This window comes from Phalacrocorax aristotelis, chromosome 4 (assembly GCF_949628215.1).
Source record: "Phalacrocorax aristotelis chromosome 4, bGulAri2.1, whole genome shotgun sequence".
Taxonomy (NCBI): Eukaryota; Metazoa; Chordata; class Aves; order Suliformes; family Phalacrocoracidae; genus Phalacrocorax; species Phalacrocorax aristotelis.
In genome coordinates, this window is record NC_134279.1 from 2,356,966 (window position 1) to 2,380,793 (window position 23,828).

Below are 23,828 nucleotides of genomic sequence, written 5' to 3' on the forward strand. Positions count from 1 at the left end.
AGTGACGCACGGTGCGCTGTACCACTGCGTGTGGGCGGGGGGACGTCGGGTGGGGTGGGTTACACTCACGGGGGACGCGTCCACCCCCGGGGGACACAAGAAGGGGATGAGGAGGCTTGAGGTTTCCTTTCCCTCGTACCGGGGGAGGAACGTCCCGCCTGTGGTTTAGCAGAGATTTAAGAAATATCGCGCGGGGAAAAACACTCTCAGAAAGCAGGTGGTAGGACAGAGGTAGGGCGGCGGCTTAGTAAAGCGCAGCTTGAAGTGCTGCGTCATGTTAGGGAAAGAAAAAACCAGCAACGCTGATTCGGAAAGCCAAAAAGCTTCAGGAGAAGCCTGCTCAAGGCAGAGCCCAGGGCCAGCTCCATCGGGAGAGCGAGGCAGTGCCGTACACTCAAGGCACGACGGAGATGCGTTGATCCCCAACAAACATCGGGGTCTACCGACTCAAGCAAGAGATTGACACGGCTGTGGGGTGCCGACTGCAGCACCCGTGCTGCTTGGGCTTGCTCCGTAGCTGCGGGGTCTCTGGCTGACAACGACCCCTTTCTCACAAGGGAACTGGCAGTTTTCCCGTGTCCCCTTCCCGACACCGTTAATTCGGGGTAGGAGTCGGCATGCAGCTAGGAAAGAGAACCCAGTAGACTTTCCCCGCGTGGCAGGTTCTTTCCAGCAACTAGCCAGGGAAAGACACAAATGGCTCCAAAGCGCTGAGGTGACCATAACTCCAACAACGCACCTGGCATTCGGAGCATGGCAAGAAGAGCGGCATTTGGGTAAAAGCAGAGCAAAGAAACTTCCCAAGGTGTTTTCACAGTGTGTTATTTTCAGGCCAGCTGCCCAGAAAGCAACATTGTGGGGGGGGCTGGGGAGCAGAGAAGAGGTGACGGTTTCGGCCTGCGATGTGCAATAGAGAGGTTGCCCCAGAGCAACTCCTTTGAGACGACTCGCTGCAGAAAGTTGCGATGAGTTTCTCGTTCCCCGGGTGTACACTTGCAGTTCTGGAGGCAACAGGCAGGCAAATGTCCAGCTGGAGTCCTGCTCCTCGTCTGACGCTTACAATACCAGCTCTGGCCTTCCGCTGAGGCAAAGCTGCAGCTGCAGTACTGGGAGGACCCTGGGCTGTGCCAGGTGTTCTTAGCTAATACAGATAATAAATAATCGCAGTCAGCGTGAAACTTCCTGGTTGGAACTGGCTCCAGATGAACAAAACTGTTGAACAAATCACCAGCTAGGAAAAAAACCCCAAACCAAACCAATGCAAAAAACAATGCCTCTATTTAGAAGACAATAATACAATTTTTAAAACATGTTGCACTGCCTAGATCTGATGGAAATACTTCTCAGTAAGAATACTCTCTTAATTGGGGAAAAAAATACATTTGTGATTTTTAAAACAAGTTTCCACTTGACAAGTAAAAAAAGTTATGACTCCTAAAGGCCCTATAAATACCTTAATATAGACATGTGCTTTTATCCTGAACAGTAAATGTAACTGCCAAGTCTGCATTTGCACTAAACCACACAGCTGATAACTGTGGCACAAATACCAGAGAAAAAAAGACCATTTTTGTACCCTCCAATGTCAAGAACAACATTGTCTTGCGTTTTGGTTTTTAAGTTGAAGAAAGAACCCAAAACCTTAGGAATAAATGCATCGTGAGTGTGCAAAGGGATCCCGTGCAGAGTTAGAACAGTTACGAGGCCTGTACGGAAAAGCATTTCAAATCATCGGCTCCTTTTTACTTGTTAACTACGGATGCGTAACAAAGTTTCTCTCAGTGCTTTGGATTAGTTTTACAAATCAGTTTTGCGACAGGACCGATGACATTAATAATAAACAGTCAGTGCATACTGGTAATAAGTAGCGCGCAACACTTTACAGAAAAGACAATACTAGGCCTACAGCAAAATTGTCCGTTGCTCCTCGGCGATACAGGAGCCCGCTCTGTTCCTAGAAGGGAACTTCGCAGCCCACACCCCTAAGGCCATTGCAAATTTTACCCGTGTCGTTCCTGTAATGCATCAGGCCATTTTGTTCTTGCTGAAGTAGTGGTGATGATCGTCTGCGGCTGTCGGTGCAGGTACAAAGAGAGTGCGGGGTGGAAAAAAAAGCAGGATCTCAAGCAGTTTTATAATGTAGTTTTAAAGTTGTAACTTAGCTGGTAAGAAAAGTCTCCTCCCTTGGTGACAGTGCAGATTTTCTTCCATCTTTATACCACATGAAGTTATACTTGACGCCGTTGTTTCTCCACAGTGGACAACGCTGGGTAGTGGTAGTTGGTATTAGGTCAGCTCTAATAGTTTATTCTCCAAGCTCACATGTTAAAGAAAATCTACTAAGACGTCCTGATGAGTGGGGACCTTTCATCTTCGGTACTCTGAAAGAAAAAAAAATAGCAACACAGCAAAGTTAGATGTGGCACGTTGGAGAGCTTCCACGGCGGGGAAGCTGGATTGCCGAGACTCCAAACAGGAAAGGAAAAAGCTCTCGGCTTCTACTTCTAAGTACAGTTTCCTGTAAGAGAACCAGCACTGCACTAAAAAAGCGCCAGAGGGTGGAGAGCAGCTTGGGCAGGGACCTTGGGCTCACTGTAGCACCTTAGAGATGTTGGAAGGCCATAACCACCCTGGTGAGAGGGGGATCACTAGGAGAGCTCTAACTAGCTGAATTACTTTTGTTTGCAGGAACAGCAACAAAAGCAACATAGAGAAAACATGGAATTTAGCTGTCCCTCAGTAATTTTAATCCCTGTGCAGCGTTCAAGATCATCCAGGAGAGCTGGGTATGAAGCTACAGATGTAGGGTGGGACAGGAGTGCCGGGGACAGGGGCCTCAGGCAGCGGGACAGTTTTAAGTCTCTAGCTGAGCCTGCCAACAACACAGGCAGGCTCAAAAGCTCCAAAAGTACCGGTCTCTCTTGTAAAGGAACCTGAAGTACGGTCCTGAGAGCATCTGCTTCTGAAACATTTCCTGGGTACCCAGAGAGGAAACCAAGAATGAAGCCAAGAGACCAAAGATCAGCTGCTCAGAGCCACTGCTTGAGGAAAGGAGGCCGCAGGCCTCAGCGCCAGAGTGCCGCCACTGCTGCCACCACCATCGCATCTCCAGTCCCACTGGAGATGTGACCGTAGTGGGACCCACTGACCCAGGTGGGTCCCGCTGACTAACGCAAAGCGTACACACGGTGTGGCTGGGTGCTGTGCGGTAGGCGTGAGGGCGCTTTCTCACACTGTTAGTATTTAGGAAACATCATACAAGCAAGACCACACTCAGAACACAGCAACTACAAGGAGAAAACAGCCTACTAGAGTACCCAGTCTGTTTCTCTACCCAAAGGATCTGTAGTTTGTCTGAACCTGACTGCCTTGCCTATTAGGGTGAAATTTTGGCATCAGCTTTCAATGTGACCAGCAACCTTAATGCCAGCATGTCATTTTGTGACAGAACTTTTCATAAATAGACATAGAAACTAGTACTGTCCGGATAAAACTTCTGCACGCTGTTGTATATAAAATTCATCTGTTCTTCGGCCATAAAATTTGCATTACGATTCTGAAAAATAAGCAACTGGCCCAACACAATTGTTTCTACAGAGAACGCTGACAGATCGTTGCTGACTAAACCTGTCCATCAAAAATGGTGGACTTTTGCATCTTACCCTCCAGGGTCCTCTAGACAGGCTGATTTTTTTCACTACTGTTGGCAAGTGAATGAGGCACAGAAGGTACGACCTGCCTTACCATGTTTCTTTTATTAGCTCCGTTCCTTTGTTTTGGTGCATTTATTCTGAGTCTATTAAAACTTCCCTTCCCTAGAAAGGTCGTTTTAAACAAAAATAACATACAAAAATGTTTATGTACAGAAAGACACCGAACAGGTAAAAATCAACTAAAAGAAGATCAAATACAGGCAGATGCGCAGTAAGCGAGGTCAAATTCAAATGCTGCTTACCTCTTCGCTTATTCCCCGGGACCTGCACACGAGCACAATAAAAACAATCCCAAAAACAATTCCTAGAGCCATGATTATGAAGGGGATTCCAGTTACAACACTGGCTTCCAGCAGGACGTGCTTGAGTTTGCTGGCAGATGCTTCATCAATCAGAACACTCTGGAGCAGAGAGAGATGAAGAGGAAAAAAAAAAGGATTTATTTCGGCTCTTCCTCTATATTAGACTGCTTTGCTTTTGTGAAGGGTATGGAAACAACACTCTCACAACTCTCCACTTCTGCTTCATTGCTTCTTGATACACTTTCCCTCTAAGAATTCTTAGCTCACCTCATGTGGCCAGAGGGGTTGTCTAGTCTGCATTTCAAAAGAAAGTAGTGATTTTTAACTCTCCATTTAGGAGGTATAGGCTTGGAATAATGGTGTAGGTCAACGAAACCAGTCCCCCGGACTCCTCCCTGAATCCAACTAATACAGTGATCCAGCTGGAGCCCAGGAATATTCACAAAAGACTACTCAAAAGAAAGATGTGACCGTGTGAACTCCTCATCTGAGCAGCCTTTTTCCTCACAGCCAATACCTTTGAAATTGAAAGGTCTCTCTGACTGAGAGTGTTTTGCAGGGCTGAACTTAATGCTACGGTAAACAAGCAGCAGGAGGAGGTTAGTTAAGAAACAGCAACAGCTTCCTACTTATCACTGTATAAAACAACAAGAAAAAGAGCATTTTCTTTTCTGGTTACCCCAAAGACAGTATTTTTGCAAGCATAAACATACCACAATGCTGCAAAGAAATAACAAAAATATTTACCTCGTTTATATACATCACCGGGAAAATTAGCGTTCGGATGCTGCCTGTTTCACTGTGTAAAAAAAATCCCAACAATTAAAAATTAAGGTTTTGCAACTTTTCAATTTGAGGGCTTTGAAGACAGACTATAATAGAAAAACAAACGAGGAAAACTGTCCTCCAAAAGCCTCTGGGCTGTTCCTCTTTGTTATCAATTTTCACCTTCCTACAGGAAGTGAACAATCTCAATCTCCAAGATGAATAATAGATTTTGTTTTGGGAGCAATCGTGTATTTTGGGACTTGCTGGGGAGAGAAAGTCAGGGACCCATAAGAGACTCATAAATAACTGACTGAATTTGTGCCAGTCAGCAAGAATGCGAAGCTAAGCTGATGTTGAAGGTTACTTGTGTTTGTAAAACACAGAATCTATTGTCCAATGCAACATGCACAAAGCAGCAAACACCACCCCCACCCCCCCCTCAACATTTGGCACACCCGAAATAACAGCTGACTCAGAATTTGTGTTCATGTAACAGCCCTGGGCACTAGATAACAAGGTGGTTCTATTCTGAAGAAACATCACCGACTCTCCCAAGAGGATCGAGCAGATAAAATACTTCATTTTCAGTTATAATATACAGCAAAGCTGTGCCAGTAAACGTCAGCTCAGAAGCTGAGTAGGAAGAATAACTGTCACACAGCACTGGCGATGAGTAAATCAACATGGCATGGTCCACCCTGTCTGGCGTCATGCCTTCTCATTTGGTTTTCACATGTCCACTGCTGAGAAATGGCGGTAGCTACAATATTTGTGTCTTCTAAAAGCTGTGGAGAGTAGGATGGCATGTCCTCACTGCAGTGAGTGGCCCTCTCCAAGTTCTAGCTGCACTCTGCTGCGGCAGACCTTCTCTCTGAGCAAACAAGACAGTGTCGTGTGACTGACGCCATCGCAAGCACCGCGCGGACCCTGTCCATGACATCCTGCTTTTCTTGAATATAGTCAGATGGAACTGAGAAATCTACTTCATCTGTGGGAAGAGAGGATACTGCCACTTGTAATTGAGATTTGGCTGGATTTCTCTCTCTCACTTGCTCTCACCAACCGATATTCCATCTGAACACTGCAGACAAATTAGTTTTGAATATCAAATAAGATCTGAAATATCTGCCCAGCAGCAGCAGAGAACACTTACAAAAATTCAGGTAATTTTCTGACGTGAACGTTGATTTGCATCCGCTTCGCTGCTTGCAGGACAAGCCCTGTTAGCTGGGGAATAAAAGAAATCAGTGTCAAAAAAAAAAAAAAAAAAGAGTAAATGTGAAACAATCGGAACAGGGAGAGCACAACCTAATATTTACACGGGTGCGTAAGGCAAGACAAGACCCACTCAGTGTCATTTTTTATTTTCCTTCACCAAGATGCTCCTGTAACTCTTATACCCGCATTCCCGTCTGTCTCTTAACTAAGGACATGTGAAGAGGCTGCAAGAGAGATAAGGGTGCCATCGTGCTGTGCTGTGCAACCTTACACTTGGGCTACCGAGAGATTCCCTTTCTTCCAGATCCAGCTGTCGCTCTGGAAAAGGCCCCCACCTACAGGTCCTTATTCTGCTTTCTGAGTACTGTTGCAGAGACTCTGCAATCTCGGCCACAGGACAAGCCTGCCTTTCTAAATGGTGAAAACCAGATACAGACCACAGTTGATGGGAGCGTCTGGCCACAGAGATAATGAGCACGAAACGCTCCTCACAGTAATGCCGTCACTGCAGGAAGAGTTGCAATTGGATGCACAGGAATATTTTCCTCATTTGAGCAGCAAAATTTAACCTGGAGAGCGGGTAGGAGCGGGGAGGCACAGAGCTCATTTTATGGTAGTACAAAAAAGCCAGGTAAGTAGGAGCAGGCTGACAGGAGGAACCTGGCACCAAACCAAACACCAAGCAGCATCGGTGCTAGACCTTAAGAGAGGAACTAAGCTATTTCCTCCTGCTTTAGCCACGCATAACAATGGATGAGTTGGAGTACTCTGCTTCTCTAAACTAGGCAGGTCATGATTTTGCCCTCTCCCTCAACCTACATTTGTATGCGTGGATGTAGAGATCAGTGTTGTACTGGTTTTAGCTGGGATAGGATTAATTTTCTTCAGAGTAGCTGGTGTCAGGCTACGTTTTGGAATTGTGCTGGAAACAGCTTATCTCCCCATCCTGCTTGGGGGCGAGTGAGTGAGCAGCTGAGTGGTGGGGTTAAACCACAAGCATAAAACCACAGACCACCAGCTGCAAGCTCCCTGTATTTCTGACATCTCACTGTAGGAATACCAACAACTCTGTAAACTTCCATGAATGACATAACCACCACACTTCTGTATGTCTCCTCTCATGACTCTGCACTTTCTAAATTCAGTCCAGCATCCACTGAATCTTTATTGATTTGCTCTCCTCGTCCACATACTCAGCTTCTCCAGCTTGGGGAAAACACAGTCAAGATAATACCCAAATTGGTGGGATGGCAGGGTGAACAGGAAAAGCAGCCTCATCTGCTTCTAAGAAATATTTTATCCCCTTCATCTCACTATTACCAGTCTGATAGCATCTCTAATCGCACAGGCACAAGGGAGAAGTATTTTAATTCTTGCTATCCAGAAAGTTTGCTCTATACAAACCAACAGAAACAGATCAGTTCCACATAAACTAGTACAGCTTCCCTGAGGTCCATGGGACTATGTCAATACACACCACCTGAGAAGGTGACCTAAACCCATGTGCTTGGATTCACCGATATAACCCTTTCAAAAAGGCTGCACTTACAGGATTGATGTCCAGAAACGTCTCATGATATTCCTTCTTCGGATGCATGCCCTGTATGTCCTCTATAAACTTCTGATCTGCTTGGTAAAAATGTGGAGCTGATAGAAATATCGGGGCACCTGGAATGTGGAAGCACAGAAAGTCACCACCTAAAAAAGGCAGAGCAGGATTCAAGGAAGTCTTTGAGGACCTCAAAACTCTTCCCACTGTGCCATTTACAGTGAAAGGAAAAGTCCATTCTGGAGCTACAGAATCAACACCGACTCCCTGTCTTCAGAACAAGCAAATTTTCCTTTGTGCAGCATCAGCACGGCTTCAAGCCTCAAGCTGCCATGCTGGTCTTTTGCCCTAAATCACTAAATCACTGCTGGAGCAGACAGCATCTGACAGGAACATCTCCTCAGAGCAGTACTGCATTTCACAACGATCACTTGCTGGTGGCCGATTTCACCAAGCGCAGTCATAACCCTACAGGCCTCACCAAACTGTCCTCATTTATTTCAGATAGAAAGGAGAAATATGTTCCCCACTGATGTCCTTCCACTCTGTTTCTACTGCCTGGTAACATACCTTGCTTGCAGATGCTGACGTTGAGGACACCAGTGCCAGGGCAGTTTCCTGGCGGCACGCAGAAACCAGCATTGTCTGGGTTAACCGTCGTGTTGGCAAATACCATAGGAGAGGGCACGAAGCGGTAGGCTGGGATGTCTGCAACAGTTCCTGAGCTGTCGTACACCAGGTAAAAAGATCTGCAAGGAAGAAAAGCCAGACCCTGATTTGTTAGTCTTGAGTGCACACTGACACCTGCGCAGATGCCTCTTTGCTGATGCCTGTGTATTAAGTTTAGGGTAAGCTAGAGGTTTGGTTTAAGCCCATTCCAATGATCTTCTGTATTAAATTTAATAGGCTTTTGATCAGCAAATACACATCTCATCATTCTGCTGCTGCACAGAATAGATGATCCTGTGCCAGCTGTGCTGCTGCAGGGACACAGATGCCTGCCTTCAGCATTTCAGAGTCTCACTCTGGTCCCCATGTTGCTATAGTGCATTGTGTGAGACAGTGCTGGTACGCGCTACTGAGAGGGACAAGGAGAGGAACACAGTCGTGGAAGACAGAACAACTTGGCAAGTCCTGAATTTGGTGTGACGCACATCTGTGCTGATTTAAATAGAGAATTTCAGATCGGCTTTGTTCTTCACAGAGAGGGAAATGGGCAAGGGAGAAGACAAAGTGGAACATGAGGAAGGGAACACCAAGATTTTCTGCATCTTGTTGCATTTCAAACAGCATTACGTTAAGTGACGAATCTCTGAGGGCAATCTGGGTTCTCTAAAAAAGCAGGGCACAGAGGAAGATTTTGGAGGAAGGAAGCTTCAGGCAAGGTTCATAATAATCCTTCCATTTCCCTCATTACCAGCCTTGCAAGGTTGCAGGGCAGTCCAGTCCGTCTTTCCAGTCATTTTTTGAATTTTCGCTTTATTTTGAAATAGCACATCCTTAACATGATGCAGATTGGGGTTTTTTGGTGTAACTCTCTCATCCTTCATACCATGAATAAATACAGAACATTCATACTGTTAACTAAAATCATGGGAGGAAAAACACCAGCCTAAAATGAAACCTCAAGGGGAATGGGTGTAAATGCTCTGCTTTACAGTCTGAGTGACATTTTCTTCTTACCTGCAGAAATCAGAAGAAAAGATATAAATGTTCTCATCTTTGCTGATCAGCGGGTGGAAGGATGTCCCATCTGTTCCATTGATCATGTTACATGACTCTGTTGTCCACCAGCTCAATGACCTGAAGAAAACGAAGCAAAGAGAGCAAGGGTTAAAACATCTTTGAGGGGTGGTGAGGCGAGGATTAGAATGGGTTTACATTGCATCTATAGTCTCTTTAAACTGGTGCCAGACAAGCAAGAATACCTCCGCAAGAGCTCCTCCCATACAGGTAATTGCTGGCAGATGTTTTGTTTAATGGGAGAGGGATACTTTAGGTAGTTCATCTTTGGCTTTTGTAACACATGCTGCTGGCTGAAGAAGTGGTAAATAGCCAGGCACAAGATGTGCCAGCCTTGGCTCTGGGTACAGAGCGGCAAGGAAGGGTGGTGCCTGGGAACACTGGCCGTGTAGATGCAGGAATGCTGTCCCCACAGGTGGCTGGGATGGCTGTCCTAGAGGAGGGAGTGGAGAGAGGGTCACCTTTGCCTAGGGGCCGTCACGGATTCAGAGGTGAGTATTAACAGCAGTCTGCTCTCTGAGGGCCGGGGCTGTTTTCCTTTCATGGTTACATGACACATACCAAAATACTGGGGGGCTGGTCCGAACCTAGAACTGCTACGAGCAGCTACCACCATCCTCAGAATAAAAGGACCCTTGTTTTGGTAAACGATGCTTATGTTAAATCAAAACATGAGAAGGGACAGACTTTGACAGAGGCCTCAGTGAAAAACTTACTCTTTTCCTTTCCATTCCACAATCCTTGTGAAGTTAAGGTAGTTTGTTTCCCCACTTAGGAAAATGTATTCTCCATCATCGGTTCCATTCATCTGCAAACAGGTACATGAGTTTTTAATCACTCCGCTCATTCTGTAACACCTGGCTGGTAACTACAACGGGGTGGCAGGAGTCGAAGCTGTCATCACTTCAAATCCACCCTAGGAGTGATGGACTCCCCCTGAGGTGAGTGCAATTCCCTAAACTCCGCCTTGAATATCAATGAGGTGGAAGTGACTGGGCTAGATTCTTACACCTCCCAAGTGAAGGAAATACAACATTAGATTAGCCTTTTTTTCCTTTGAAATTCGCCACTGAAAAAACAGCCCTTAGCAAAAAAGTAAACCCACAGAAAATAACCTGAGCACTGCAGATGATCTCCAAGAAATCAGGAGGCCCCACAGTGCAAAATGATGTGCAACCAGAAACACTCTGGAAGCCAATAATGGCTCCAGCACACAAATAACATGCAATTTCAATCAATTACTAAGGAAATTGGTCAGGAGATTTTTTTAATCGTTTGCACAACTGGCCCCACAAAGCCCAGGTCATTCAAGCGAGCACAGGCAATAGTGGAGTGGTTTACATCCACCCTTGGAAAGCTTATCCATACCTGATAAAGGGAAGTCAGATAAAACACTCAGAGCTGTGCTACCAGCCAGCGCCTAGATACAGCCAAACTGAAGAGGGAGCATCCTTTTGCTATCCCTGCTGCCTACCTCCCTGCCTCAGTCCAAGCACATCCTTCTCAGCTGGCTGCCAGTGACAGTCCAAACACTGTAGCAATGACATCATTCCCCATCTAAAGCCTCAGAAACCTTGCATAGCAGTTACCTTATTAAATAAACCAAATACTGGATCGATCTCAGGGTGCAAAAGATGAATGGTCGACAGGAGCCTGTCTTTGTAGCCCCACAGTAATTCATGGACGGTGTGAACTGTAAACAGGGATTCTTGGTACAGAAGGAGCAGCACCTCCGTGGCAAACTGAAGAGGGGTTGACCTGGTCCACTCCATCGCAGTCTGCCAGGGGATAGGAATGAGGGAGCAACGGTCAGAATTAGCGTAGAATAAGTAATACCAGCTGCATACAAACACAGACACATTTCAGCACTGCACATGTTTCAGCTGTGTTTTTGGTTTCATTATTTCCATCCGCAGCAAGTAATGTGCTGGCTAACAGGTTCGTCAGCTTTTCTCCCACAGGGATGCGCCCCTGCGGATTCCTGTTCAGCCTGGCACTGGCACACAACCAGCTCAGTTCCACGCCATTAACTGCTACAGTCTTAAGAATGGATTTTAAGTGAAATGTGCAAAACCACTTTCTAAACAGCCTGAATTTCACAAGTATATTGCAGCTGGAGACGGGCTTTGAATGTCACCCTTAGGAAGTTATGGTTTACGCTTTTAAAAGCCATTTTAAACAAATAGGCATTTCTCCAACAGGCAAACAGCACCAAAATGTATTTCCTTTCTAGCTGACAAGTGATTTTACAACATGTCTTTAAAAAAACAAAACCAAAAGAAGGGAATATTCCTTGGGCGAACAAACCCATCGTTCTTCTAGTACTGCCTAGTGCAGTACATCACAGCCAAAACGCTGAACAAGAGATAATACCACCAGTCAAATGCCTGGGAGGAATTGTAAATACAGAGACTGTATTGTTGGCAACTTTTAGTAAGCTGAGTCCTATCTATGACTATGTACAGTGCATTTTATGTATTCATTCATAAACTCAGACATTTTTGAAATGCCAGGGGAAAAGTAGAAATGAATGTACCCTGTAATTGAAGTCAATTAAACTAGTTCAGGGAGTAAAGGCGTAGTTACACAACCAACAAGTATTTTAGTACAGTCTAATTTCCTTTGGAAGGTATGACAGCTTCAGATCTGCTTGTTCTCATACTCTCCCTGTACGAGACCAAAAATAATGGTCTGCATCTGATCTCCAAAATGAGTCCTCCTTTGCTGAGTACTTTCACCTAACACAGTTCAGGGGTGCATGTTATAACTTTAATTTTATCTGAGAGCACCTTTTCATTCAGCTGTATCTCAATCTCCCCTGTTACAATTTTTTTTTCAGTTTGAGATGCAGACTTGGAGGCAATTTTTGCAAATTTGACAAAAACAACACCAAGCATTCTAAACTTCCTAATTAAAAAACCAGAGTTCCTCCTATGCATTTGACATCGCTAATTCCCTAGTTTCACCTACTCACAGAAAACCAGCAAGCCTGATTTCTGTTCATCTCTGAAGAGTGTGTCGGCTCTCAGCACAAGAGCGAGTCACTAACACTACAGAGGTGTATGGTGAGGGAGGAACGTAATGAAAAAAACCCAGAACAGTCCAAACCAGAACTGAATGCAGTATGGGCCCCAGACATCAATCACATTCATCTACCACAAGGGAGAGACAGTGTGGAACAACAAGCTGCTAGTTATGAAGCCTGTTAGGACCATTTCCAAGCAGAAGTGAAAAGGGAACTCACCACTGCAGGAATATTAACTGTTCTAATCAGGTCCACCTCAGGGTCTCCAACTGACTTCTGAGGTTCAAATACATACGTCTTTGGATTCAGAGCAGATACTTTGGTACCGTTGTCCAAAAACTGAACGTGCACTCTTGGCCTGTATTCTCTGCAAAACAAGAGAGTTTGTTCTCTAATCAAGCTGAAGAAGTACGCTTAACATTAAGTGCAATTAACTTAGGGCTCTTCTATTGCTTTAAGCACATAAAGGGTAGGAATCAGACCTCACAGGGCGCTTCCAAAAATGCCACCCCACATGTTAATGGGCACTTTATATTTTTGCCTCATCTTAAAAAAAATCTCCAGGGAAAAAGAACGATTTCAGATGGTACAGAAGGATTTAGAGGCACTATATATGGGACTGCCCTTGAAGGACAATTTGAAAATGAAACTTCTGCCTCTTTGCTGCAGGCAAAATTCATTCACAGGCAGAACAAGATGTAGGCTTCACGAAGGTCTCGTTAACATGACCTAAGAACCTACCAGAATCTTTCTGCTGGCTTCCAAGTACTTTGCACTAGGACTTCTGGGCTTGCATGTGACACATCTGCAGACCAAGCCTAATTTTAGCTCTGCTCCTTTAATTCTCAGGCAGGAATCCTGGACATGATGGAAATTGAACTGAATTTTTGCCGTGAACTACTCGTGGCCGGGAAGGTTGCTTCTGTTACTGTCTAAGCACTCAGACAAGCAGTATAAAACTCAGGATTACTGACAAAGTGCTATTGACAAAGTACATCAAAAGTTACCTGCTGGTCTGATGAGGAAGTCAGATCTTAATTACCCCGAAACACATGTCATCTCCATAATTCAGTCCGTTGCCACTACCATTTTACAAACAAGAAACATACAGTTCTGTAGAACTGGCTGGCTCAAAATGAGCTCTGTGCCTTCAGCAAAGTTGAAATGGGAAATGGCAGGTTGTCTGCTCACTGCATGATCCCTCTGGCGTACACATGAAGCGAAGTGCACTGCACTTCGTAACTCTACATTGACTCAAGAGTTTGTTGACTTTTACATCGCTTTGCCTCCTGTGTAAATTTTAAGTCCCAAGACGTGAAGCTAAATTATTCTGCAAGACCCTGCGCTATGATGTTTTTCATTCATTTCAGATCCTAGATCCTATCCTGGCTACACTAGATCCATCAATGCAGCTTCATGACAGACTGTATTACTCTGATTCAGTCTTTCAAATTTAAAGCAAACTGGAAAGGCCAGTGAAACTATTCTTGTTAGAAACCAACCATTTCCCGTCTTCCTTACCCAAACAGCATGCCTACCACTCCTCAGCATGCCTACCACCTAGGAACATTTTGGTCTGTCAACACTTCCAGCTTGATTTGGCAAGAGCCTCTTGTACAGCAGTATACTTTATACCCTATGGCTTGAACTGAGGGGGTGGGAATGGATGGACAGTTGTGAAGTGCCTTCCCTAAAATAGGCCAGAGTTAACCTGAGAAGCCTCTCCAATTCTAAAAGGGCAGAGAGGAAAATAATACTCCCTAATTAGGGGTGCAAGTAGGAGATCTCCGATGTTAAAGACAAAAAGCTGTAAATGTGTGCAAGACCAGACCATATTCAAGTGTTCTCTGGGACTCAGCAGGCTTGGGCAGATAAGCAGCTTGCGCTTTATAATTTGTTTCATATGCTGCAAATTCAACTTCCAGGATTGAAAAACACAAGCACTGCGACATTTTTGCTACAGAAGCTACCTCTGTGCTAACTGGGTTTACAATATATGGTGGCCAAAACTATGAATTGCAGGAAGAATATGCAGGAAGATTCTATTTAGACATCCCACCTCCTCTCTGTGACTAATTACATTTATTTCCTCTGTTTGTCCCAGCCAATTCACTTCTCCCCAGTACCGTGTTTTATAAAAACACTGAGCCATGCACTTCATGCTAGGGCATTTTAAGTGTTCTACCACACGCCAAACCTAAATGAGTCTTTGCTTTGCTACATGGGGCCTGTGAGACAAACTTGGTATTTATTCTCTGGCTTGAGCACCGCAGTATGTCTGCAACAACCCTCCCTTCTCCCTCTCCTCCTGCATGCCTTCTCTCTTCCCCCACCCACCGCTGACAGTCTGGTACAGTAGGCAGTGACAGCTAGGCAAGATTAAAGAATCTGCTGAAAAAGAGCACTCCACTTGCTAACTTCCCTCTTTCTTCTATCAGACAGAGCACAGCACAATCGAATCCTGTTCAGACATGCCAAAATCAGGCTAACCAAGCAAGCCAGAAGCAACCAAAACACACAGGGCTGGAATGCGCAGCCTCCCTCCCTCACAGCACAAGAAACAATTCAGGGAGAGCCTGCGTCACCCGACCGGCTCACAGCCAGCCTGTGGTGCGCGATGCAGGGGAAGGCTCTCCCAGCAAGCCACAAGCCAGCAGCTCAGGCTGCACCTCCCCTCTGGCACACACCAACCCAGCCAGGTGCACCACTATCCCACTGAACCCTTCTATGGTTAAGGTGCAGCATCACAAACCAGGCTGTGCGTGACACCCAGAAGACACTCGGAGCTAAGGAAAAGGAAAAAAAGAAGCTAACAAAGGGGACTGAGTACCAGGGTGCAGAAGATCATGGGCCTATGTGGTTTCATGTAGCTCTATTTAACTTCCTGACACAGAGAATGCACTGCTGACTAATAATCAGCATTATACTACAGAGACCTGAAGAAAAGCTCTACTGGTTTACCTAATAAAAGGTATTTTGCCAAAGTACCGCATTTAATTTGACAAGGCTAAACAGACACAGCACTGAAATACACAGGAGATAGGGGAAAAGACTGATGGCAGAGGGGGAAGCAAAGCTGAGGTGTGGGAGGAAAGAAACAGAAAGGAAAGATACTGCAGAGACCAAGGCTACCGCAAAGGCTCTCCCTTTTATTCTATAGTATTTTTTTCAAATACTAACAACCAGATTCTAATCATTTTGCAGCTTAGGTAAACACAGCTCCTTCTGGCACTGAGCTGGTGCCCGATCTGAACGAGCGTGTGTGACCAGAAGTGAGACTGGTAACGAGAAATCAGCGTTTTTGCTGTGGTTCTCATATCTCCATGACTTCAAAGACCATAACGCTTCCTGCCACAGGACTGCTCCTGGTTTACACCGCTGCATGCAGCAGAGCAGAATGAAGCTCTAAAGGAAAACTCATTTGTAAGGTGACTTTAAAGTCTCTCCACGTGCAGCAGACTCAGACTGTTCAGTGTGTAGCCACACCATGCAGAAGGAGAGTTCAAGAGGCTGGATAAGCTCCAACACTGCAGGTGGCCTTAGTAAGCCTGGCTGTCTGTAAAAACGATAGATACATCTGATGCTGAGTAGGTTGTATAGTGAGGATTGGCTGAGGAAGATCTCTTAGTACCACTCTCTAACTGGTCTTCTGGCCACATTTTCACTAATGTGAACTGTGCAACTTCAACTAGGAACTAATTTCTGAGTGACATATGAATCATGCTTGTATGTAACACTCCTCTCCCCAGACTGCCAAACATCACCCAACCACCAGTTATTGTTTTTTCTCTCCTAAGACCGTATGCCAGGATGCAAACAACTTCCTCTGTGTTCGGCAGCTGAGGAACAGCAACACACAAGCAAAGTCTTGCCCAAAATCTGACTGGAGTCACCGGCTTAATCTGAAATGGATTGCGGTTGTGCCGTCTGGGTGGTGTATGAGCATGCTCCCGTGAATAAACTGTTACTCACACATTAACAGCTAGGATTTGTCCTAGAATGGGATCCCAAGCGTTCTGGATCCCACTTTTTGGCTTCCTCACGCACAACGGGTTTAGTGAAATGTGAAAATAGTGAAATGGTCCTACCGGTAGGTGTATGGCCCTATTTCCTCTACAAGAGGAGTATCGCCTTGAAGCACTTCTAAAGGATTTGTCACATTAAAAAAGTAGAACTGCATGTAGACTGGTGGAGGAGGATCCTCCCAGGCTTCAAAGGTTTCCGTGCCATTTTTCAATACTGTTCCCTGAAACAAGAGAGAGACAGATTAGCTGTTAATGACAGATGTTGTACAATATTTATAGGAAAGAGAGGAATTCTATGCCCTCGGAACAAGCACGGGCAATAGGATTCGAGACCCCAATTCTACAAATGTTTATAGATACGTTTTACTCTGAAGCATCTCGCTAAATATCAAATGATCAAACCGATGCTACAATGGCTCGCAGGCTAGGGGCATACGTTTGTTGGCTTTGTTGTTCCACTTCTTCCCACAAACACCTCTGCCCGACATTTTTCAGAATGAAGACTGATCTGCTATCACATAGCCATCCTGTTGCATTTCCCATGTCAGCAAAAACCTAAGCTTGTGTAAGATACCACAGAACATGCCAACATTAGAGATAAAAGTGGAACTCAACAGTGGGAGGCCAAGAGGTCCTACGGGAGAGCTCTTAAGAGTAACAAGGCCACAAAAGAAGCTTAGATTCCTTGTATTTATGACTTCTTTGCCTAGGAATGTCAGATTCCAGTACAGCTGTACGATTCTGTCTCCAAAGCAATTAAAACTTTGTTTTTCAGCGGCCTGTGAGGAAAACCTGCAACTGACAGAATTTTCTTTCATGTAGGCACACTGGGATTTGTGCCTTTCCGAGGGCTCCGAAAAGGGCCAAGATTCTTCACCCTCTGTCTTTAACTACTTTCCTACAGCAATGAGAGCACAGGCAGCTCCAGACCCATCAACTGTCAGTCTATTTTGTAACCAATAAAACGTGGCCCTACAAAAGAAAATCTGTAAATCATTATTTTATGACAGAAGCACTTAAGTAATGAATCAGTAATTCCTTCTCCTACCAGCATATACATGTTATAAGGAAAGTCACAACTGTACCTGTACATAGCTGCATTAGAAACATAACATAGGCCTCAACCCCTCATTTTATTACCGTTCCATTTGAGATAAAATTCACCCAGACTACAAAAGCATCACCACAAACACCACCAAAATCAAGGTTTTTCATACAGTTATAACACTGGTACTGCTACTGTGGTAGTAAAGAGAGATTTGGCTTGCAGAGTGGAATTTTCAGGAATAAGAAGCACAAAGAAAACTACCTCTTTGAAAACCCTATCACCTGTAGGCGGAAGGAGGGGAGGGGGGCATCATTTGCAATTAAATGGGTCTCATCAACACTTGCTCTTTTTATTCTTCTGAGAAAACAAGTCAAATATTGTAAGTGCAAGCTCAAAAGCAGGGAAGACTGGACAGCTGCCATTTCTTGGTTACTGTTTACATGGGGTCTTCACTTTTATCAGCCACAGTTGCCTCAGGACTCATTCTTGGCCTTCCCACTTAAGGAGCTGTCTTCTCTCTGTGTAGATTTTAATTCTGAATGATTAGATAAAGAGAAGGCTGTTTCAAAGAAAAACTTACTGGCAGGAGCTTGGAATGGCAGCAGTATTGCTGCAACTTCGCAGTTGCAGACTGCTTTCTGCTGAGAATTTCAAACCACGGATTCTGTGCACTCCACAAAAAAATAATGTGCTTTTTTTTTCCAACTACCAGCACCTCACATGTACCATTTCCTACACAGTCCAATGTCTCTGATCCTGTTTTCTTGTGATCTGTGCCACGGAGGCTCATCCCTGTGTTGAGGCAGAGCCCTCCTGAAGTTGGTTTGTAGGGTCAGGAAGAGAAAATCTCCCCAAATCAGGCATACCAATTCCATGGTGTCACCAAAAAGGGCTGGGAGTGAGATAGCAATGTATTTGAGACACCTACAGATGACTGTGATAGCTTTTCTCCATATGCTAATAACCACAATACAAAGTCATTTATTTCAGAGGTGGTGGTGTAGTGAACTACTGATGTCTGCTCCCTTCCTAACATGTATAAAGCTCACATCTCTCACGTGCATGAAACACAAAGAGTATAAGCTTGATGCTGATAAACAGAGTAACTATTGCCTGTCCTGACCTTAACCATCCATGTCTAGGAATCTAAGCTGTTCCCTAACAACTACTGAGCGTCTTCAGGGCACCTTTCTATTGGCTCGAATGTCTCTCATACGAGGCAACTGAGAGATTATTACTCAGTCTAAATGTGCAATGCTTAAAAAACAAGTGCACCCTGTTCATATTCACTCCAGTTTTAGGCTCCAGTCTATCCTTTGTGACAGAGGGATCACATTTATGATGTGCAGGGATGCCACGTCGCCTGTGCCCCTTTCATGAGCTAGACTGAAAACAAGAACCTCCCCAACTCTATGTAGCATCCCTAAATGTAATGTGGGTTTCTACCACGCTCTCTGTGTATACAGATATGCACCAGATAACACACAAAGAGTACTGATAAGAAGGAAACAAAGCAGCTTTTCTCTGGCAGGTTGGTTTAAATACAGGCTCCCGAGATTTTGAAATTGTAAGCGATCCCCTGGGAGATGGGCTACAGAGCAAATGGGCAGTGAAACAAAGTTATCTGGTGACTTTTTCCTGGATCTGCATGACACTGTTTGGATCTGCCACAGAAATGACATGTCTATTTATAGCTTTGTACAGTGACACCCCCAGTTGTAAACCCAGATTCACAGCCTTCTGAGCTGGATTCAAACAGACTCCCATGAAACTCTCAAATAATAAAATACAGTAAGCTCTCTTCTCTTTTTCACCAAATGTTACCAGGGATATTTGGGTCTATCACGTGATGCTACACAGCCTGGACCTGAGAGAAAAATAGGAGCACGTATTTTTAGGCAAAACATATGCCGACGTCTCTCAGCTGATGGCATTAAAGTTTGGCTCTGATGTCTCTGCTCCGCACCAGAGTAGGATCTGATGTTACGTGACTGGGATGGCTTGGTTTTTTGTCAGAGCGTGTGTTCACTACTAGGTTGGGCAGGCTGTGAGATATTAGATCACAGGACTGCTCTTTAATTTAAAATAGGGGAAAGATACAGCTCCACTGTAGTTATTGCTGCTGTGCTGCGTAAGGCCAGAGATTCAGACCTTTTCTCTTGACACATTTATATGCAAGAACAAGAAAAGTATTCAGAAGCCTCCAGTCAGACACTAGTCCTGCAGGCAGTAGCCTAGAGAGGTCTCAGACTCAGAGATCCTGTCTCAGAGAGATGCAAGCACGTACCTACTGCAAGATCACAACCTAAAACCAGTGGGCAAAATGGTCTCCTGTCTTCACTCAGAAGCACTGCAGGGTTTCTCCTTTCCAAGCAGAGTCCATGCTCGTTTCGTGTACCAGAGCACCCTTCCCACTGACTTTATTTACCACACCAGTCCTGAATTCGCAGCTGTCTCATTCTTTGGTGTTTCCTTCTTGACCATGCTTCACAGAAAGGAAATAAAACGCGAGCTTCCCCTCCCAAATGAAACTGTTACTGGCAGTGACAGTGGGTGTGGGAGATGGTATGGAACCTACACAGAAAATGAAATTTCATTTTTTTTTTCCCCTGCAACTGCAAAATGTTCTAATTCTGAGGCATAGCTTTATGCATTCATCTATGACAGAATTTAACTGCAACTTTTAAGACAAGTGATAGGGTAACCTTTCAGACCAATATGAGCAGACTCCTCTGACCCTGCACCTTGGGAATGTTCTGCTCAAGAGGAGCCTCTCAATTGGTCCTTCATCTAAGCCTCCACACTAAACTGTGCTGAGAGCTCTAGCATTTCTCATCCAACAACAACAAAAAAGATCAATATTAAACTAAATCAAGGGACAAAATATCTTCCTTGTCCTTCTGGGTCCTAAACACTCCAGACAATCCAGCTCTGGAGATGGCTGGCAACAAAAACCTGGTGAAATTTCAAGGGGTTAGAACACTAAATGTTCTCTAAAATCATCAGTGTAAGGTATGGGGCATGAAGAAAACACAAGAGGTAAAGGACTGCCCAAGTCTGGAATTAGGTGGATAGATCAAAGGTTGTTATATTCATAAACTGCACACTTATGGCAATAAAATACATAACCGTAAAACCAACACATAGCATAAGGCAAACAGTGCTAGCAGCTGGGAAGGCCTTTATCCTGTGGGCTGCTAATTTATCTTGTTCATGACCGGTTTTTTGCCCTTATTCAATGGAGTTTCAGGTGCTAGCCCCTAGACCCTGACAACGAACAGATATTGGACAAGTCAGCCATCCGATCCAGCGTGGCACTCTAATTCACAAAATGCCAATAAGACAGTCAAACAAGACAGAGAATAAGTTGTCAAGATTTGAACGCCTTCCAGGTAAGGTGCTGCCACTGTCCTTGTCACTGCACAGCTGCCTGCTGATTTTCAAGGGGATGTGAAGTCTGACGCCGGGTTGGATTCCCCACTCTTCCCACACCCTCTCGGCATCCAAGAATCCTGCCTTTGGCTCAAACAGATGCAGCACACAAACCCCCTACTGAAAGCCGACCCATCCTCAGTGGTTCCCAAGTCCCAGGTTTGGACATACAGGTGCTTCAGCTGCTCCAAAATGCGGTCTTCCATTTCAGCTCTAGTAGAGACTGCAAAGACAGCCACTGCATGCCAGCCCTGTTTCAGGACTGCTGAAAGCCCTCAAAGGAATATGAACTACCTGTCATAAGGGCAACCTCTTGCCCCTTCTGCGACTCCTCCAATGACACAGAGGCTGAGGAGGCTAAGAAGGGCCAGAGCGCAGAGGTAACATTTCATGTCCAGTGCCCTGGACTACAGAGAGCCGCAAAAACCCGAGTCTTGCCACATTTCGAAGGCAAATTGAGTTTTGTCTACTTGCACAAGATTTTCTAAGCTGCACACATGGTTACACAAGAGACAGCAACTTTCTAGATGACACACAAATGAGAAAAAGCTCATGTGGGATAAAGCACATGTGGAAAGCAGCCGAATCAGCAGAGTGACTGGGACCACGCTGCTTTGGGGATGAAAGCTGTACTTGTGTACGTGTACTTGTGTGCATGGCTCCTGGTGAAGGCCAGGAGGGCGTCAGTGGCTAGTGCAGGGAGCAGGACGCTTGATTCTGGGCAATCCAGATGTACGCTAGCACGACCTGAAGAGCAGTAAGCAGGAAAAGACTGAGCTCTGGAAACTTTATCCTGCATTACTGAAAGCCCTGCTGAGCGAATACCAACTTACTCTTATATAATCAACCATTAAGGGTAAAGAGCATGTAGCTAAGAGATAATACGCATAAGGAGGATCACGCCTAATTCCCAACAGCCCTACACTCTCCCGCCAAACCATTTTTTTTATCCCATTGCTCTTTTGATAAGAGCATGAAGTAAGACTTGAAACTAAAACTTGTGCTGTGAGGCAGAGGATGGCAGACTCCTTTCCAAAGAGACCTAAGATCTGGGAGGTAGAACCGCACTTGCCTATGCAAAGCTGTCCTGATTTGGCTCGGTTTGCATACAACTTTGCGTACCGTGATGCATCACTTCACACCTGGCTTTCAGACTGCCTAGAAAAGGTATGGGCTGATAATCAAATGACTTCAGGATAAACCGTCCATTACCCATGCTACAGCAGGGCAGAGGCACATACCTGAGAGCAAACATTGTAGGTGTAGCTGTATGAGCAGCACCTGAAGAGCAGCTGACATACTGGCAGGCTGCACGACAGCTTACCCTATGGTAGCCCTTTTTTTTGGCTATCCCCTGAAGTTCACAGGCACGCTTCGAAGTGCCACAACTTGCTTTAAGCTGACTGCCAATGTAAAACTGCACTTGCTAAACCAAAGCGATTTAAGTTAAGACAACACAGCTCCTATGTTAGGAAATGCTCCCTGTTAATACTCAAAAGAAAAGAGCAGTACATTGGTTAGAATATCACAGGGGATCAGCAGACTTTCGTCACCATTCAGACAATAGCGCTGGCCAAATCCCTTCTTGTTAGCACTCTTAGTTTCTCTGTCAGTGTAACAGAGAGGATTATATTCTCTAGACTAGGCAGATAAATAATTCTTCTTTTACATGCTTCACGGGTATTTTAAGGGAGTTACTAACACTAACACAGCTGACCCTTTTCACCAGACCACCAGATAAATGCAAAGAGCCAGTATGAGAGAAGAACAACAGCTTAGGCAGACCACGAACAGTGAAGGGCTCTGCATTCATACCAATGCCACGATGGGTGTCCCCAAAGCGTGCTACAAGCAGCCTTTGACAACAGGGTGAAATGCCTTGCTGTCATCGCCCAGCCTGAGAAACTACCACGTGTTTCAGCCCATAACACCTCTGGCTGTGCTCCAGAGGCAGCATTAAATGGAGCAGCAGAACAAGCTACTGTATGAAAGCTGTAAGAAATCTATGATAAGGATGGCAAAACAGGAGGGGTTCTTTAGGTGTCCCCTGCTCACCTGAGGTGCTGCTGCTCTGGGGAGGGCTCCTCACTACAGCTGCTCCCCCCCAGCTAGCGAAGCTACCTCAAGAGAACTGATTTTTACTCGTATTTACTCAATTTTTACCCAGCCCAGGCCTAGCGCAGCCTGAGCTCCACCTTGAGCCCCAGCCTAGCCGGGTGCAGGGCAGGGGGGGTGCACTGCCCAGGGATGCTCCTGCCCTCCCCCAGCCGCAGCTGGTGCAGGGAGGGAGCCAGACAAGGCCACCCGCCAGCCCCCTCCCTTTTCTCCCAGGGTCAGGAGGGATCGGGGCCGTGCTCTCACCTGCTTCACCTGCAGGTCCACCACTGTCTGGAAAACGTGCGCTACCAGCAAGGAGATGCTGGCGATGAGCAGCGTCATGGCCAGGACCCCCACGGTGACGAGGCACAGCGACTTCATGGCTGCAACCGAGGAGGGACACGGACGCCACCGCTCCAGCCCCAGCCGCCGCCAGGCTCCGGGCCGGGCGCAGGGGGCGGGCGGCCGCCTCGCCCCGCCTGCCAACGGGCCGGGAGGAGCCGCCGGCTCCCCAGCGGGCTTCCTCCGGGTCCCTGCCGGGTCCCCTGGGTGCCTCCCGCCCCGCACGGCGAGGGGTTCCGGGGCGGGGGGGAGCCGCTTCCCGGCCGCCGGTGGCGGGGTGGGAGCGAGGGGAGGGACGCGCCCCTCCCGGGGGGAGGTTGTGGGACCCAGCTCTGGCCGGCCCTTGCTGGCTGCACCAGCTTGGTCGCAGTACCCTGCTTACCGGGAGAGGGAAAAACGCATCCGAAAATAATTGAGGTTTGTTCCTCTTTGCAAGGCGAGATCCCGCTGGCACGGCTGAAGCCCTGCTGGCTGCTGTGGATGGATCTGCTAGCGCGCCTCTCTCCGTGCAGCAGGCACCTTTAAAAGGTTTTCTGGAAAACAAGGAGAAAACCGGCTGTTCTTCA

General features: G+C 46.0%; 1 protein-coding gene across 1 annotated transcript; it reads right to left on the reverse strand.

The window, feature by feature from the left end:
* Nucleotides 1-1,716: 1,716 nt before the first annotated feature.
* Nucleotides 1,717-23,482, reverse strand: SCARB2 (scavenger receptor class B member 2). Its single transcript, XM_075090007.1, has 12 exons — nucleotides 23,185-23,482; nucleotides 16,407-16,564; nucleotides 12,538-12,685; nucleotides 10,883-11,071; nucleotides 10,010-10,101; nucleotides 9,234-9,353; nucleotides 8,121-8,299; nucleotides 7,551-7,669; nucleotides 5,937-6,010; nucleotides 4,763-4,814; nucleotides 3,956-4,114; nucleotides 1,717-2,381 (listed from the first exon to the last, which is right to left on the reverse strand). The coding sequence occupies exons 1-12, from the start codon at nucleotides 23,299-23,301 to the stop codon at nucleotides 2,340-2,342; spliced, it is 1,449 nt and encodes a 482-aa protein (XP_074946108.1). The 5' UTR covers nucleotides 23,302-23,482; the 3' UTR covers nucleotides 1,717-2,339.
* Nucleotides 23,483-23,828: the final 346 nt, after the last annotated feature.